Source organism: Brassica napus, chromosome A4 (genome assembly GCF_020379485.1).
Source record: "Brassica napus cultivar Da-Ae chromosome A4, Da-Ae, whole genome shotgun sequence".
Classification (NCBI taxonomy): Eukaryota; Viridiplantae; Streptophyta; class Magnoliopsida; order Brassicales; family Brassicaceae; genus Brassica; species Brassica napus.
The window spans coordinates 20511010-20527508 of record NC_063437.1 but is presented as its reverse complement, the minus strand read 5'-3'; the positions used below and the strand labels follow the sequence as shown (position 1 = coordinate 20527508).

Below are 16499 nucleotides of genomic sequence, written 5' to 3'. Positions count from 1 at the left end.
TATAGCAGCCCATTCGAGGAAACTTAATAAACAAATAGAGAAACACTTGCTTAATATAGAAGTTCTTATTAAAAAACTAATATAGAGAGGCTCCCTTTTTAAACTTGTTGACATTATAAAAGCCGAAGCTGGACCACGAACGATTCCCCACTTCTATCAATGTAATCTTTTTTTTCAGAACATAAATACTAGGGGTGGGCACTTCGGTTATTTTATCGGTTCGGTTCGAGTTCGGTTCGGTTTGGTTGGTTTGGTTCTAGAACTTTTCCAGCTGAAGTAAACCATAGTTAGTTTGGTTTGGATCGATTTCGGTTCGGCTATGTTCAGTTCGGTTTATATTCGGTTTGGTTTGTATTCGATTCGGTTTGTATTTCGGTTCAGTTCGGTTTAATCGGATTTCTCTTAGTTTATTTATTATACAAGAAATCATGTTTTAATACACAAATGTATGGTTGTCATGAAATACTTTGTGTTGGACATAATCAAAAATTAAGTATGTAAATTAAATTCAATTTAATTAGACTTGGTTTAGGTTTTAATTTTAGGGTTTAAAAGTATACGCTATTGAAAAAAAATTAACATGGAAATTATGTGGGCTTAATGACGAATATTACAAAAGTTAGACGAAGTGTCATGGAAATCAAATTATATTAGGATTTCCTTTGTGCAAAAGGAAACTGTGTGGGCTTAATCTTAGGATTTTAATATCTTGATATTATTAATAACTTTAATTTAAATAACTATAAAAATACTTTGGTTTATCGGTTCGGTTCGGTTTAAACCGAACTGAACTGAACCATTCGGGTTAGAAAAATCTCAACTGAAAGATTTGAAATAGACTTTGGTTTGGTTTGAATCGGTTCTGGTTCGGTCGGTTCGGTTCGATCGGTTCGGTTCAGTTTTTTTGCCCACCCCTAATAAATACTTTAAAAAAATTGACGGGGAATCAAATTATTTTAATATATAAAACTGTAAGTTGATAAAATCTATACAACATAGAGAAAGCTAAATGGGGTCTCACGTGTTCTCATCCACGGACGAGCTTTGCTCTTATATTTTTCTCCTTTCGTTGTTTCTTTCTGATAATTGTAGAATATTTTTTTATAAAGAGATTTACATTATGTTAGAGACATTTCTTCTTGTTTTATTATGATGATTATTAATTTTCATAGTAAACTATGTGCGCTACGAACTTCGTCTATTACCTATGCATGAATGGGTGCATGTGCTTGTGCATACAAAATTTGGCTTTTTGTTGATTAACAAAGAAACAGCTCGAGTTTTAAAAATTGTGTAGCTACTCCAACTCATCGATCTATGTCTCTATCCAGTTAACCAACCATATATAGGCACATAAACGGTAGTTCCCATATAACAAAAATGAAATAAAAACTCCAAAGAGAATAAACGGGTGCATATAGAGTAAAAAGTCAGAAATAAACTGAAGTCCAATGGGGCAAGGAAAGGGAGCGACGGAGACCGGGACTTCTCTGAGATGAGATGAAGCTTTCTCCGGTGTTCTATCATTCCCGTTCTTTGGGTTTTGCTTCTGGGAAGCCGTTGCTCCTTATGCAGGCTTCGCTGGCTCTGTTTCCGGGAGAAGGAGGCTTCTCTGGCTCTGTTCTCGCCGGCTTATGATCCCGGGGGTGGGGACTTTCTCAGTCCTATGACGCCGGCTATTTGCAAAAGACCCGTTGTGTTTGTGTTCTAAAGATCCTTCGTGATTAGTGGTGTGAAGGCCCTGGATGAGCTCTCGAAATAGGTTTCGATGGACGCTCTCCGTGGAAAGGGCTCAGGCGCTGATGGTGGTGAGGTGATTCCAGGATTTGTGATGATGTCTGGATCGTGTGGATGTGGTGGTTCTACGATTGGATGAGATCTCGAGGTTCTCGATGGATGCTCTCCGGTGAAAGGACCAAAGATTATGAAGTTGAATGAGTCGGAGTTCATGGTTCCGACGGTTTCCGGTGTCCCGGTGAAACGACGTTCGGTTTTCCGGTGGTGACTCAAAGCGGTGAAGGAGCAACGGTCTTGTGACGCGTGTCCATGGCTTGCTAAGGCTTCAACACGTGTTTCGTCCTCTCGGCGCATGGTGCGGCGCCTCTTTTGTTTTTAGGGTTTCGGTGTAAGGCTAATGGGCTGACGGCCCAGGTTTAAGTTAAATTTGCCTATTATGTTTCTTGGGCTTTCTGTGTATGTTTTAAATGTATTTTGTTGGGCTTAGTCCCTTAATAATAACTACCAGATGGAAAAAAAAAAAGAGTAAAAAGTCAGAAATATAAAAGTTAAATAAAGATAAGATTTATAGATAAGCGGTGCGCCAAATTAACGACGGCGGCGGACGAGGTCCATAGTTTCACACTTAGTGACATCATTGTATCATCATTGACCAATGAGATTTATTAAAGTGTTTCTATCATTGATCTTCATGCAGGCGCACCGTATGTCACGTTCATTATATTCATCCACCAATCCTCGTTAGACGCCACCAACTTGCGTTCCCAACGTATCAACGTCACGATCTTGTAGAAGAAGCTGCGTAGGTTCCGTGAACCCTAAATTGGATTCGAAAAGTTACTTTCATCTTGCTGGAAAAGTAGTTGCAGTTTTGACTCTTATTTACAAACTGTACTTCCGACAATTATCTTTCCATTAAAAGGATGTTTTGTGTTTTAACCATATGCTGAAGATCCAACTTCTGACTTTTCTTTTGTACTCTGATGGGACACAATCATGATGGACGATCTTATAGCGTAATATTCGAATGTGAAAACATTTGATTTGTCAGCACAAGTTGACTACGTACGAAGTAAATCTGTGATTTATCGTCTCCTTTTCTCACAAATACACTCGTATGATAACGATTTAATTATCTGGATCACATGTCAATTATTTTGTTTGTATGTTAATAATTTTGCATATGGAGACGTATATACTAAATCGGTGGATGACAAAGAAAAAAACAATTATAGTATAAAAATGGTATCACGAATTTATATTTGTAGGGTTACAAACAACAAAGAAATATCAGAAAATAATTTGTCACGGGTCCACCAGTAAAAACTCAGGAATATTGATTAGGCAGATAACTAACCTCACATGTTCTTGCTGTACTTGAGTAGTAAAAAAGTTTATTTCAATCTAATAAACTCTACATTCTCTTCTAACCACATTTCATCTTTTCATATTACTATAAAGACCAAAAAGTATTTAAAAATGTAATTTTAAAAAAGAAAATTAAAGGCATTTCCGTGACCCAACCTCACAGGCGGCTCGAAACGACGTCTTCCTCTGTACTTTTGTTTTATTTTATTTCCTCATTTAATTTTTATGCTATGCTTTTGAATCCGCCGCTATCTTCAGCAATTCAAGTTGGACGCAGAAACTCAGAAGAAGAAAAAAAAAGACGATAAATATTCATCTCTCTCTCTCTCTCTTCTCTGTTCACCGTTCTTCTTCTTCAGTACAAACCTCCTTTCTTACATCCTCAAGCTCTTATCTCCTCCTTAGTGACACAACAAGAACCATACGAGAGGAGAAAAAAGATTAAATAAAAGTTGAAGTTGAAGACTTTGTTTCCTCAGCTCTGTTCTTCCTAAACGTTACGAAACAGAGCTCAATAAGCTAAGAGACAAGACCCGTAAAGTTCGTGGCTTTCATGGATTCAAATCATCTCTACGACCCGAATCACATACCTTCTTCCGGGTCGGGTCTACTTCGTTTTCGTTCAGCACCAAGCTCTGTTCTCGCCGCTTTCGTTGCCGACGACAACAAGAGCGGACTTGACTCCGACAGGTTGATTTCAAGATTCGCCAGGTCTAATGGTCCCAGTGAGTTCGAGGCTAAGTCCCCTGTCACCTCTGTTTCATACGCCGCCACTCTTCCGCCGCCGCAGCAGCAGCCTGAGCCGTCTAGCTTTCTGGGTTTGCCGCCGCATTATCCGAGACAGAGCAAGAGGATGATGAACACGATTGGTTTGGATCAGTTTCTCAACGATCATCACACCAAACCTGTTGAATCAAACCTTCTCCGGCAAAGCAGCTCGCCGGCGGAGATGTTCACGAACACAACTGCTCAAAACGGTACCGTTTCACTCTGTTTCGCCCTGTTTTTACTCTGTTTCACTCTGTTTCACCGTTTTGCTCTGTTTCGCTCTGTTTCACTCTGTTTTTCTCGGTTTCGCTCTGTTTTGCTCTGTTTTACTCATTTTAATATTTATTTAAAAATTTGAAATTTTATCATTACCAAAGCCGTAAGACAAGATCTTGTCTGAATTTCCCGGAAAGTGATTATCCTCTAACTAGGTTTGGCGCAGAAACCATAAAGTTCGACACTTTATGACCCACCGAACTCTCTTTTCTAATCTCAGGTTATGGCTCAGTGAGGAGTTTGATGAACTACGAAGAAGACGAACAGAGTCCATCTAGTTCCAGTGAGTTAAGACGCCACAACAGCCTCTCTTCAAGGCCACCTTCTTCTCTAGGAATGCTCTCTCAGATACCTGAAATCGCCTCTGAAATTAGTTTTCAATATAGCCATTGGAACGATCCCGCCAGCTTCATTGATAACTTATCATCTCTCAAAAGAGAAACAGAGGACGACGGCAAATTGTTCCAGGTATCTACTCGGTTCTCAACCCGGTTTAATACTACCAAACCGGTTTAGAGTATTGAATGATGTTTAAGATTATACTAAATTTTGACTGGTACACATGTATTTATTTAATTTATATATACCGAACCAATTAAAACCGAATTAAAATAGAGAAAACAGTATTTGGTAATACTGAATATACAGAACGAATATTATTTTTAAGAAACCGCGGTATAAAAATATTGTTTGGTATATAAACCGATCAAATCAAATAAAACGATTAGTTAAATATATTAGTATAATTATATTTAGATTATATAAAATAAATAATAATAGATACATAGTTTATTTTATTGATATAATTTTAATATTTAAAATGTTAATTTTACTAATTTAATAATTTGCTTTAAACAGAATGGAGAGTCTGGGAATCGAATGCAGTTACTCTCGCATCACTTGAGTCTACCTAATGCATCATCTACAGCCTCGGACATGGTAACAGTGGATAAGTTCATGCAGCTACAAGACTCTGTTCCTTGTAGGATTAGAGCCAAACGTGGTTGCGCCACACATCCTCGAAGCATTGCTGAACGGGTAAGTTTCAACAATGCCTTGCTTGCTACATGAACTAGCTTTGAATCTGTGAAGTCTAATACTTGGAAACAAACTCTTTTGTTACTCATGTCAGGTAAGAAGAACAAAGATAAGCGAACGAATGAGGAAACTACAAGAGCTTGTTCCTAATATGGACAAGGTATTGTAATGGGTTTTGATCATAAAACAAATCGTTTTCTCTTGCATTGAACCGGTTTTAATGTTTTTTGGTGTCTTTTTGTTACATAACAGCAAACGAACACTGCGGATATGTTGGATTTAGCAGTGGATTACATCAAAGATTTACAAAGACAGTATAAGGTAACCTAATGATCATTTGAACCCAAAAAAAAAAACTGAAAGACAGGTTTATATGTAAATCGGTTGAACTTTTCTGTTGGTTTACACAGATTCTGAATGAGAACAGAGCTAACTGCAAGTGTATGAACAAGGAGAAGAATTTGATATAGCTTGCAACAAGGTGTGTGTGCGTATATAGAACTAAAGAAAGCAATGAGAGAAAGGATAAGAAAGAAACAATGTACTCTTGAATATTTTTTAGCCGAAACATAGCAAATTGTAATAATCAGAAAGCTAGAGAATCTTTGTTTTTTTGGGTCAAGCTAATAATAAAAATTTTCATTATTACATTAAACCAAGACTGCATACTATATATTTAGTTAGACTGATATTTAATTCTGAAATAAACCAAGTAAAAAAGGTGGTAAATACATTGGCGTATACTTTCTCTGAGACGGATGATAAAATGGAAATTCAATGATTTTAAAGTCGTTAAAAATTAAATCAATAGAAAATTTAACAATTATTTTACAAAAAAATTAAATAATCCAAAATATTTTTTTTGGATAAAAACTAAGGTTTAATTTATTTCTAACTCATACACATAAATATATAGTTTGGAATAAACATACAACAAAGAGTTCTAATATGGCAATAACACAGCTCGGAACCAAAGCAATGCATGGCTGATGGAATCGGGCGCCACTACACCACCTTTTAGTATCTTTGTTTTGTTTATAGTGATGTTCATGTTGAATTAAGTGTTTTTTTAAACTGTTTACGACGCACTTCCCTTACTCACTTATAATTACATTTCACAAAGTTGATCACTTTTTGATCAAACATCAGCAATTGATTGGTATTTTTTCGAATGATTCGCGTATTGATTGTTAATCTGAGCACAAGGAGCAAGTTTACAGTGAATCACCAGTTCTTCCAATTCTGACATAGCTAAGACTTGTTTTAATTTATAATAAGTTTTTTTTGTATAGACAATATTAGTGAGTAATGTGAAATGTTTTCTTTGACAGCTTATTAATTCTCAGAAGGAGATCTTGGACGCTTTTACATCTCATCAGAAGAAAATGATTGAAGCTTTACTGGACTTGCAAACTAAGATTGCAAAGAATGATGAAGTGAAATCTCTTCGGAGAGCATAGAGAGAAACTTAAAGCTATTGTTGAACCATTATTCAAGAAACTTTTAGTTGCATTATAAAAAAAACATATGTAATTGCATTATATATCATGTGAGGCATAAAATCATATTTTTAGTTCCTAAAGAAGTAAGAATAATAATCTTGTATGATTTTAAGATAACAGAGGCTTACGTAACCTCACGATTAACTATGTCATATAAAATATTAGGGCCGGCCCGCCCTATGGGCGGGATGATAATTTAAAAATGATTTAAATAGTTATAGTAAATATTTAATATACATTTTATAATTTATAAAGTATTATAAGATGAATTATTAACATTTTGATTATTTTATCCTATGTATAATAATTGTTTAGTAAATTATTTGTATGTTTTAATGTGTGGATAATTTGATAATTTTATTCTTCACATTATCAATTAGTAACATTTTTATAAGTATTATAAGATGAACATGTTTATTATCTTATGTATAATAAATGTTTAGTAAATTATTTGTATGTTTTAAAATTTAATTTATAGATAATTTTAACTGGTCTCTATTCGAACATTTTTTTTGCTATAAAATAAGTTTCTGGTTGTTGACATTTAGAATGGAAGGCCTTCTAATTTCCATCTGATAGGCAATGGACTGTCTAAATATGTTAAATATTAAAGCCTCGCATCTGTCTAAAGTAGAAGCACAGCTCGCATCTTCGACCAATATTATTACGGTGACATGTAATAGCAGTTCTTGTCTCTTGGTAAGTCGCCGTGTAAACCGGGAGTGTCGCAACAGCAATACCTGAAGCGAAGATTTAATTCGCCTCTAGCATCCGTCTAATTTAGTTGGAGACTCCCTCCAGCCAAGCATGTCGAGGTAGGCACGACCGACAGCTTGCTCACCCTGCACAACATGATGATGCCATATAAGTAAACATCATCTTCATAATAAATATCTGCCGATAATCATAAATGGTACATGCCATCGATTGGGTTGTCATTTCGAAAATATTTCTGAATTCCTCACACGTAGCGTGCTTGGACGTTACCGCTAGCAAGACATCGATGCCTAAGATTATAGAAACGGTCGATAGAGAGAGTCTAGAGGTCCAGGTCCATGAAAACGGAGCTTGAAAACTACTCCCGGTAGGCTGCTGCTGGTTTTGACCGTCGATAAGACTCGAAAACGTCTCGAAATTCTCATGTAAGGCCAGGTCAGTACCATGGGAGTCCACGGGCCATTTTTGCAGTGGAAAGCTGTCCTGAACTGGATTCTACAGAGAGAGGAGAATCTTTCTGTCAATCAATACTGATCCTCTCTCACATATAATCAATCTACTTTTATATTAGATAAGTTAAGATACAATACCTGCCAATTTCTTGGTTTTGAAGAGGATTTCTGAGATGCCCTTCCACAGACACTAATCCAGCATTAGAAGGATTTGCCTGAGTCAACAGAGGATTATAAGGTAGGTTCTGGTATCTTGCCAACGGATTCTCAAAGGAAGCATCTAATGCTGGGACACCCATCAATCTTTGGGAGTTGTTTTATTTTACTCTATTCCCATGAATCCAACCATCTCGGTTTCCTAGAAAGGGAAGAGGTAAAACTTTTAGTACAGCAAGGTAGCCTGTAAATAGAACTATGACCCTAAACAGACATAAAGCTAAAGATAACTATGTATACCAGAATCAACATCTTCACATAGTGGTGACAATGTTCTGGATGTGTTTGCCGTTGAATCAATATTCACAGCAATGAATTTGAATTGTTTTCTTTTATTCCACTGGAGCTTATCCTATTACCCTGTATAAATAGCATGAACTTATCAAAACCACCATTAAAAAAAAAAAGAGAACTCACTTTAAAAAGGAACAATATAATGTTGAGATGGTTGGATATTTATATTCTAAAGAATATATTAGTAGAGCACCGAGAGAAAAGTTATTAACCTTGAGCTTTTCGTGAGCCTCTTTCACCATTTTACCATCTTTCTTCTTCCTCCAGTTGTGCCCATCTTTTCCTAAAATATCTGAGCGAGTGATACGGAAATTGAGATCGAAATAAGTATGTTACATGGATAAACCGATACCAATATATGGAACACAAAGCCCAGATACATAATAAGACCATATATATATATATATATATACAAATCATGTCCGTACCTGGAAGCTGTGTGTTTGTGTTAGCTAATCCAACCATCTCGATTTAGTTACGGAACCGAGATCCTTCTTCAGGTAACGGATAGACCGGTTCGGTGAACTCGTCAAAATCGGTTGAATCATTGAACCGAATCAGTAAAGAGGAGTTGGAAAGCTTGAAGTTCTGAGCACATCGAGCGGGGAGAATACTCACATCTATTTATACCGCCTATCAGATCTAAAAGAACCATTGAAGAACTCGTCTGAATTAATGGAGATTAACATGTAAAAACCATAACGCTCTCAGTGAATAACACACAACATCACGAAAATAGATTAGGGCCAAAGAAACTGTCCGATCTAAAGCCCATACCACTAAACATATGCGTTAAATTTAGAAGTCCAGACGTGATCTAGATGAAGAAGTGCTGCCTTTTGGGGTGGGACACGTGTTGCTTCGACAGAAGCCTACTTTATGACGTGGACGCTGAGGTGGCTTCACCAGGAGGGATTTAACAATAATTTCTCTTATAACTAGATTCGTTTTCCGCGCTACGCGCGGATAATATATTTAAATTTGTTACATTTATCATTTTTATTTGTATGTAAACTTTTGTATATTAAATTATATATAACTAATTTTAAATGTTTTTTTATATATTTTTAGTTTGAAGTAAGTATTTCTATTATAAATAACACAATTAACTAATAAAATATGAAGAATCAAGTCCGAGATTTTAGAGTTATTTAAAAATATATAATTATGTATAGAACATAAATTATCTTAGTTTAAAAGATCGGAATCTCATCTCGAATAAATTCACGAAAAGAAAAAGTACTCCAATAACCTACTTAAAATATAAAACCCCCTTTTCAAAAAAAGAAGTGCACTTAATAATATTTTTTTACGTATAATAATTGAAAACTGACAATTGAACATTGATCTAGAATATTATTTTAATATATCTAATGGTAAAATATTAATTGTAATAAACAAATTTTGAATTTTGTAATATTTCATGAATTAGAAGTCTTTAAAATCTAAAATTTATTTTATTAACATAATATATTTTTATTCATTTATTATTTTGACGCTACAAAATATTGCTTTAGTTTTATTTGTATATTAATTTTTTAATAATTTAGTTCCTGTTAAGCAATTTTAAAATTATCAAGAATATAATATATTTAAAATTATTTATTTAAATATATATTCAAATATGATGTATCATTTTTATGTGTGTTTGCGTTGAGCATATTTAATTTGTAGTTTGTATATTTAATAACACTTTGTTGTGTGCCGTTCTATGGGTTTAATAAATGTGTTGTAATTTCATTTTTATTACTACTAACATGATTTTTTAGTGATCAGTGATAATGTATTTTTAACGTTATGTATTATATTTTATCGTATATTTTTTGACTCTTCATGCTGGGAATTTTTTTAGAATCATTTTAATTAGATAACATGTTTAAAGATGTAAACAAAATTGTGTATGTTGTAAATTTAGATTTTTTAGTGTAACTGAGTACTATCAATTATGCAAAATTATATTATGATTTTAGTTTACTCAATCTTTCTTTCTGTGTACATTTTTTTGTTTTATTTTGTATTTTTACAATTTTATTGTCTTATTCTTTAATTGCAGAGAATTACTATTTCCAATTTTTGTTTCATATACCTTAAAAGTCTTTGGTTGATTTTTGTTTGTTTTCTTTCTCCAATTATAATGTACAATTCGATAGTTTTTTTTTGGATCAAACTACTAATATCATGAGATAGAAAAGCTTAAACTTCAAGAATGAAGTGAGTATTTGTGTTAAAGAAAACTGATTTGACTACTAATATAGTGAGATATTATAATATTAGAAAGTATAAAAACTCTTCTATGTTGTCCTATGTTGTCCTATGCTTGACATAATTAAGTTGTTGTCAATTAATTCTATATTTGTGATAACTGGAAATACATTTTTATGTCTTACTTACATCATCATTAATTGGTTTACGGTTCGACCATTTCTAATATACTGAGAGTAACATAATATTAGATGTTGATTATCTCCTTACAATTGGAAATGCACATAATGAGATAAATTCAAGGTGAGACCACTTTACAATTTTGTCCTCATATCTATATAGAGTTAGTTTATAGATTATTCTATATGTTTCATAATGTAATCAATTTTAATTAAAATCTGTAATATTTAAAAGTTATTACTTTAGAAAACTGTCATTTAGTATATAAATTCAATCAATTACACTGTAATTTGCATAATTTAATTGGCCACACAATATCCAATAAATATAATTTTTTTTGAAATATAAAAACAATTTATATAGTGAAACAAAAAAAATACTTTTAAACCATTATATTATAAAATAAAGAGAATATTCAAATTATATTGAAACATTAGAATAGTAAGAATTAGAAAAGCTAAAATCTCAACGTCGATCATTTACGTCGGCCATGCCTTAGACCATCTCCAATGTTTTCCTCTCTTTTGTTTCTATAAAATAGATGAATTTCATAATAGAGATGGATTTGTCTCCGATGTATTTTTCTATTTTCTCTCCTAAAAAGGAATATTCTTGATATATTATTTTCTAAGTTTACAAATAATATTTTTTATTTGTGAAAGTTGAAAACCAGCCCAATTTATTTTAGTATTTTATAAAATTATGATACCATCCACACTAAATATTTCTTTACAAACTATTATGTAAATAAAAAATATAATTATATTTATATAAATAATATATTTCACTCAAAAATTATATTCGGTTATAATTATCTAAGTAAAAAGTTAAAGGATCATTTTGTAAAAACAAATAGAGGAGGTGACATGGCAAAAATATAGTTTCTCATTGGCCGATTATTTTCGCCTACGTAGCACTCTATCTGAGGCTTATATCATCCAGTTTTAATTAAAATCTGTAATATTTAAAGTTATTACTTTATAAAACTGTCATTTAATATATAAATTTAATCAATTACACATTAATTTACATAATTTAATTGGCCACACAATATCCAATAAGTATAAAGTTACATTGAAATATAAAAACAATTTATATAGTGAAACAAAAAATACTTTTAAATCATTATATTATAAAGCAAAGGGAATATTCAAATTATATTGAAACATTATAATAGTAAGAATCAGAAAACTTGAAATCTCAACGTCGATCATTTACGTCGGCCATGCCTTAGACCATCTCCCATGTATTCCTCTATTTTTTTTCTCTAAAATAGAGGAATTTCATAACAGAGATGGATTTGTCTCCAATATATTTTTCTATTTTCTCTCCTGAAAAAGAATATTCTTGATATATTCTTTTTTAAGTTTAAAAATAATACTTTTTATTTGTGAAAGTTGAAAACCAACCTAATTTATTTTAGTATTTTATAAAATTATGATATTATTTACACTAAATATTTCTTTACAAACTATTATGTAAATATAAAATATAATTATATTTATATAAATAATATATTTCACAAAAAAAAATATTTTCGATTATAATTGTTTAAGTAAAAAGTTAAAGGATCATTTTGTAAAAACAAATAGAGGGATGACATGACAAAAATATAGTTTATTATTGGCCTATTATTTTCGTTTGGACACTCTATCTAAGGTTTATATCCTTTTTTTATTACTTGTTTGATTAATTGTTTTTCATTAGATGCTTATTTTTCATTGGCCCGCTTTAAAAAAACGTACACAAAGGAACCTGATGGACAGAGTATTATTTTGTCGCAAGTTGCTTTACAACATAGATATTTTTATCACAGAAAGTGTGATATGCTGTGTGACCCTAAGATACAACGTGGTTGAGTCTGGGAATGTATTTTGCTCTCACTGTTTTAATACAAATTATCGATAATATGATGAGAATGAGTTGTTATACTTTTCTATATGTAAGACGTCGCGAAGGAATTGCAATATATTTGTATCTCTTACCAGTTCTTTGGTTAAAAATATCAGCAAAAGGACATAAACATAGCTTTCTTGTAGTGGACGTGTGTTTAAGAAGAGATGTTACATGCACTTTAAAACGGGTCAAAATAGCTAAGGTTAGATTTTAACAATTCATACAACTATTAAAAAACATTTTAACGAATCAGCTAGCAGGTGAAACAATATATTTGACTCTGTTACCAGTTATTCGTTTAATACACTTGAAAAGTGTAAGCAAATATAAATTAGTTGAAGGAGTCTATTTTATAAGTCATTTGAAATACATAGCCAAATAGCTCAAGTACACATAAATAACTGTAGGAGGCTCTTTTCTAAGTCATCTGAAATACAGAGCCAAATAGCTCAAGTACACATTTATTAAAGATTTTTTTTAAGAAAACGACAAAAAGCAGTTGTGGAAGTCTGCAACATTCCATTAGGCTCCAGTAATCTGAAGCTTAACCATTGCGAACATGGTTTTTGGTAGGTTTAGAGGCTGTTTCTTGCCTTTCACCATGACATGAGTAATGGGTCCGCCGTTGTTGACTGGAGCACCTCTTTAAAGAGCTTCAGAAGTATCTCTATATATAGCTCCTGGAACATCATTGCCGGTGTTTTCATCACCTCCATGTGGAGGAGTATGGGTATACATAACACAATAATGCTTGGAGTGCTTAAACGTAAATATACAGAGAAATTAAGGTGAATGACTGATGCTTTGATGAGAAATTAAACCTTGAAAGTTTCTGCTGGAATGTTAAGGCCCTCCCCAGTATGTCTCTGAGGCACTGTGGGAAAGCAATGTTATGTGCATCCTCCATGCTGGTGCCCTGTTGGACAATCACAAATAACTAAACAGTCCTTTCAATTTTACTAAAGCTACACACAAATAACAGATGCCAATTGATTGATGTTACCATGCCTTGAGACACTCATGCAGCAGGAACATTGATCAGCTTGTTCATCTCAGCATCGAAAGCTACAAACAGAGCAGAGTCGGATGCATCTGATACTGCCATCTCCACCCGGTACTTGTCATCAAAGAGAGAGACGACTGGTTAGGTGTAAGGGTTAAACTGATTTTTTTTTTGTGAGCATACCTAAATCATGTATGAAACCAATTGCATCATAGATTACCTTACAATGCCAACAGCTTTTTCATCATGATATGATCCACACACGAAAGATGAAAGCCCACGCCGCAGTTTCCAGGAGCTCTTGGAGCATGAGATATAGCACCACTCATGTGATGTTTCAGAGTTATCAACTTTCCCAGTATGCAGTCTATAATATCTAGTGACAGTAAGAGGAATACCAAATGAGCATAAGATGTTGGTGCTAAGTTAGATATAAACTAACCTGTGGTGGTGAAGTGAGCACAAATTTTTTATTTTCATGTCTAGTGATACTAAGAGGAATACATACTTATTTATTTTCCTTATTTCGTTAAAGAATCTTCTTCAGATGGAAAAAGAAAACTTAATATTACTAAACTCCTGGCGCATGCCTGCAACAGATATTTCAAATATTGTTCATTAGATCACATCTTGCTATCTAAATGACAAATATATCTTTTCAATTCTGAAAATATTTAGTAACTCCACCTGATACCAGGTAAATCCTGGTGCTTTTCATGAGAATTTCTGCCACTTAACCTTCTTCTATCCTTTCTCGTGTGAATATAGAGCTTCTAGCCTTCAATACCCACCTACAAATTTGAAAAAAAAAACAGATCAAAATTGCCTTGGAGGTTGAGAAAGTACGATTCATGACAAACCTTGTTTCCCCATTTGTTTTTCTCAGTGAGATCAAGTGGTCCAGAGCTCAACCCTAAGATGGAAACACTACGTGTGACATGTGAATCTATGCTCCAGATAAGACACACTATCCTGTTCACACACAAGAAAATCACATATTTCATCATCAAACTTGAATGTTTTTGTTAGCACATAATTTTTGTGAGAACATCTAGCTATGCACCTTCTCAATCTCACATCTTACCAAGGTATTCTCAATTGAGCCAGACATGCAACGCGTGGCCAAGGCTAGCAACTCTAACAGTAGGCTTGCCTCCTTTCTCGAAGGTCACTGTTATCTATCTTGAAGCTATAAATATAAAAATTAAACAGATTAAATTCTTCTTAAAATTCTGATTCATAAAAATAAATCCACTTGTACGCTTACTTACCTTGTTGTGTATCATCCGTAATCAGACTCGTCTTTGGCCAAGCCATAGAGCTCAACGGGACATAATCACGCTCATTTTGGAACGGTCTCGGTGACCACCTTGAAATCAAACTCTTATTTGCCTTCTTTGACTTCATATAGTTCCTTGCAGTGTGATGAGAGACAATCTGAAACATATAGCGACCAAAAAAACGAAAGTACATAATCTTCTCTTTTTTGGATACAATACCTTCTCATCAAAGAGAAGTAGAGTGATACCCATGAATTTACCATACTTCTTGATGTTTTCCGAGTCCCAGAAACGGAGAAGCCAAGCAACAATGAACTGCGACGATCTACCGAGACGGAGAGCGTCGAAGGCTGATTACGCAACAACATCGGAAGAAGACGTTACCGAAGAATTTTTTCAAGTCTGATTCAGAAGTTTAAGTGAGAGTGATGGAGCTCAGAGTCCCCAGCAAGAATCGCTTGGTTGGTCACAAGCTCAGCTGTCAATGTCAAAGAAACAACGTTAGTTTCCGTAGTTTTTATAAGTAAAGATTGATATTGAAGTGAGTAAAACGTACCAAAAACGCAGCCAACAGACCACATATCAACAGCTGTAGAGTAATGAGTGGCACCAAGAAGAACTTCTGGAGCTCTATACCATAGAGTCAATATCTGTTGCAATGGAAAAGAACCAGTTTATAACCAGATACAATGACATTGAGCTCAAACAGATCAACAGAGATTATTACCTCATGGTTATACTTCTTCATAGGGAGAGTGAAGGCTCTGGCTAAACCAAGATCTGCAATCTTGAGCCTCATCGTCTTGGGATCCATCAAGAGATTCTTTAACTCCGTGTTTGGTCATGTCGTGTACCTTAGAATCAGAATAAGCTGCATAATCAAAATTGATTTACCAAATGCGGGTGAAAATAAAGTCTTCTAAACTATGAATTTACTCACACTCTCCTCTTGGACGATCTCTGCACACGAACGCTCTACTTATGGCCTCCACAACTCCTCCTTGTTGTCTAACTTTAGCACCTAACCTGCATCTCGTCCAGCTCGAATTTTCTGTGAAAGTGACGTCGCCGCTGACTACTCCGACCCCGTCTTCAAGCGTCACAGTCAGGTCTCCGGCGAGCAATGGTGGTTTCCCTTCCCGTGGTCGGAGAATATTCCTGTTAAACTCCTCGGTGGTGAAGCTTTCCTCGGCGATATCAGCAGCGTTACGATCTCGAGCCGCAAGTCGGAGGTGACTCGGGCGTTTGTGGCGGCATCGAGGAGCTCGATTGCTATTGGAGAACCATCCTCCGCCTCGATCCTGGTAAACGTAAATATCATCGGTGGTGGCGAGTTTACAAAACGCAGCTTCCATGCCCGTGGCTGCAGCATCCCTTCACCTGTAGAAGAAGGGGCGTTCTAGTCAGCGGTATATCGTCGCTGTCTCATTATATGGACCTTTTTCTCAAATCTTCGAGGCAGATTTGTTGACCTCTTCTTGTCCCTGTGCGTCGCCAATAATTCTTTTTTTTTTAATTTTGGGAGGTTGAATGAAGGGAAACTGCTCGAAGAATAAAATTTACCCCTAAT

At 34.4% G+C, this 16499-nt stretch overlaps 2 protein-coding genes and 1 long non-coding RNA gene across 3 annotated transcripts; 1 reads left to right on the top strand and 2 right to left on the bottom strand.

Moving 5' to 3' along the window:
* Positions 1 to 3340: 3340 nt before the first annotated feature.
* Positions 3341 to 5842, top strand: LOC106447576 (transcription factor bHLH130-like). Its single transcript, XM_013889530.3, has 6 exons — positions 3341 to 4082; positions 4370 to 4617; positions 5008 to 5187; positions 5282 to 5347; positions 5440 to 5508; positions 5598 to 5842. The coding sequence occupies exons 1-6, from the start codon at positions 3659 to 3661 to the stop codon at positions 5655 to 5657; spliced, it is 1047 nt and encodes a 348-aa protein (XP_013744984.2). The 5' UTR covers positions 3341 to 3658; the 3' UTR covers positions 5658 to 5842.
* A 288-nt stretch (positions 5843 to 6130) lies between these two features.
* Positions 6131 to 16284, bottom strand: LOC111215857 (calmodulin-binding protein 60 G-like). Its single transcript, XM_048778241.1, has 3 exons — positions 15885 to 16284; positions 6270 to 6280; positions 6131 to 6211 (listed from the first exon to the last, which is right to left on the bottom strand). The coding sequence occupies exons 1-3, from the start codon at positions 16282 to 16284 to the stop codon at positions 6131 to 6133; spliced, it is 492 nt and encodes a 163-aa protein (XP_048634198.1).
* Positions 7146 to 9163, bottom strand: LOC111201402. Its single transcript, XR_007339297.1, has 6 exons — positions 8797 to 9163; positions 8581 to 8660; positions 8315 to 8434; positions 7997 to 8216; positions 7607 to 7901; positions 7146 to 7531 (listed from the first exon to the last, which is right to left on the bottom strand). It is a non-coding gene; the product is annotated as an uncharacterized LOC111201402 (long non-coding RNA).
* Positions 16285 to 16499: the final 215 nt, after the last annotated feature.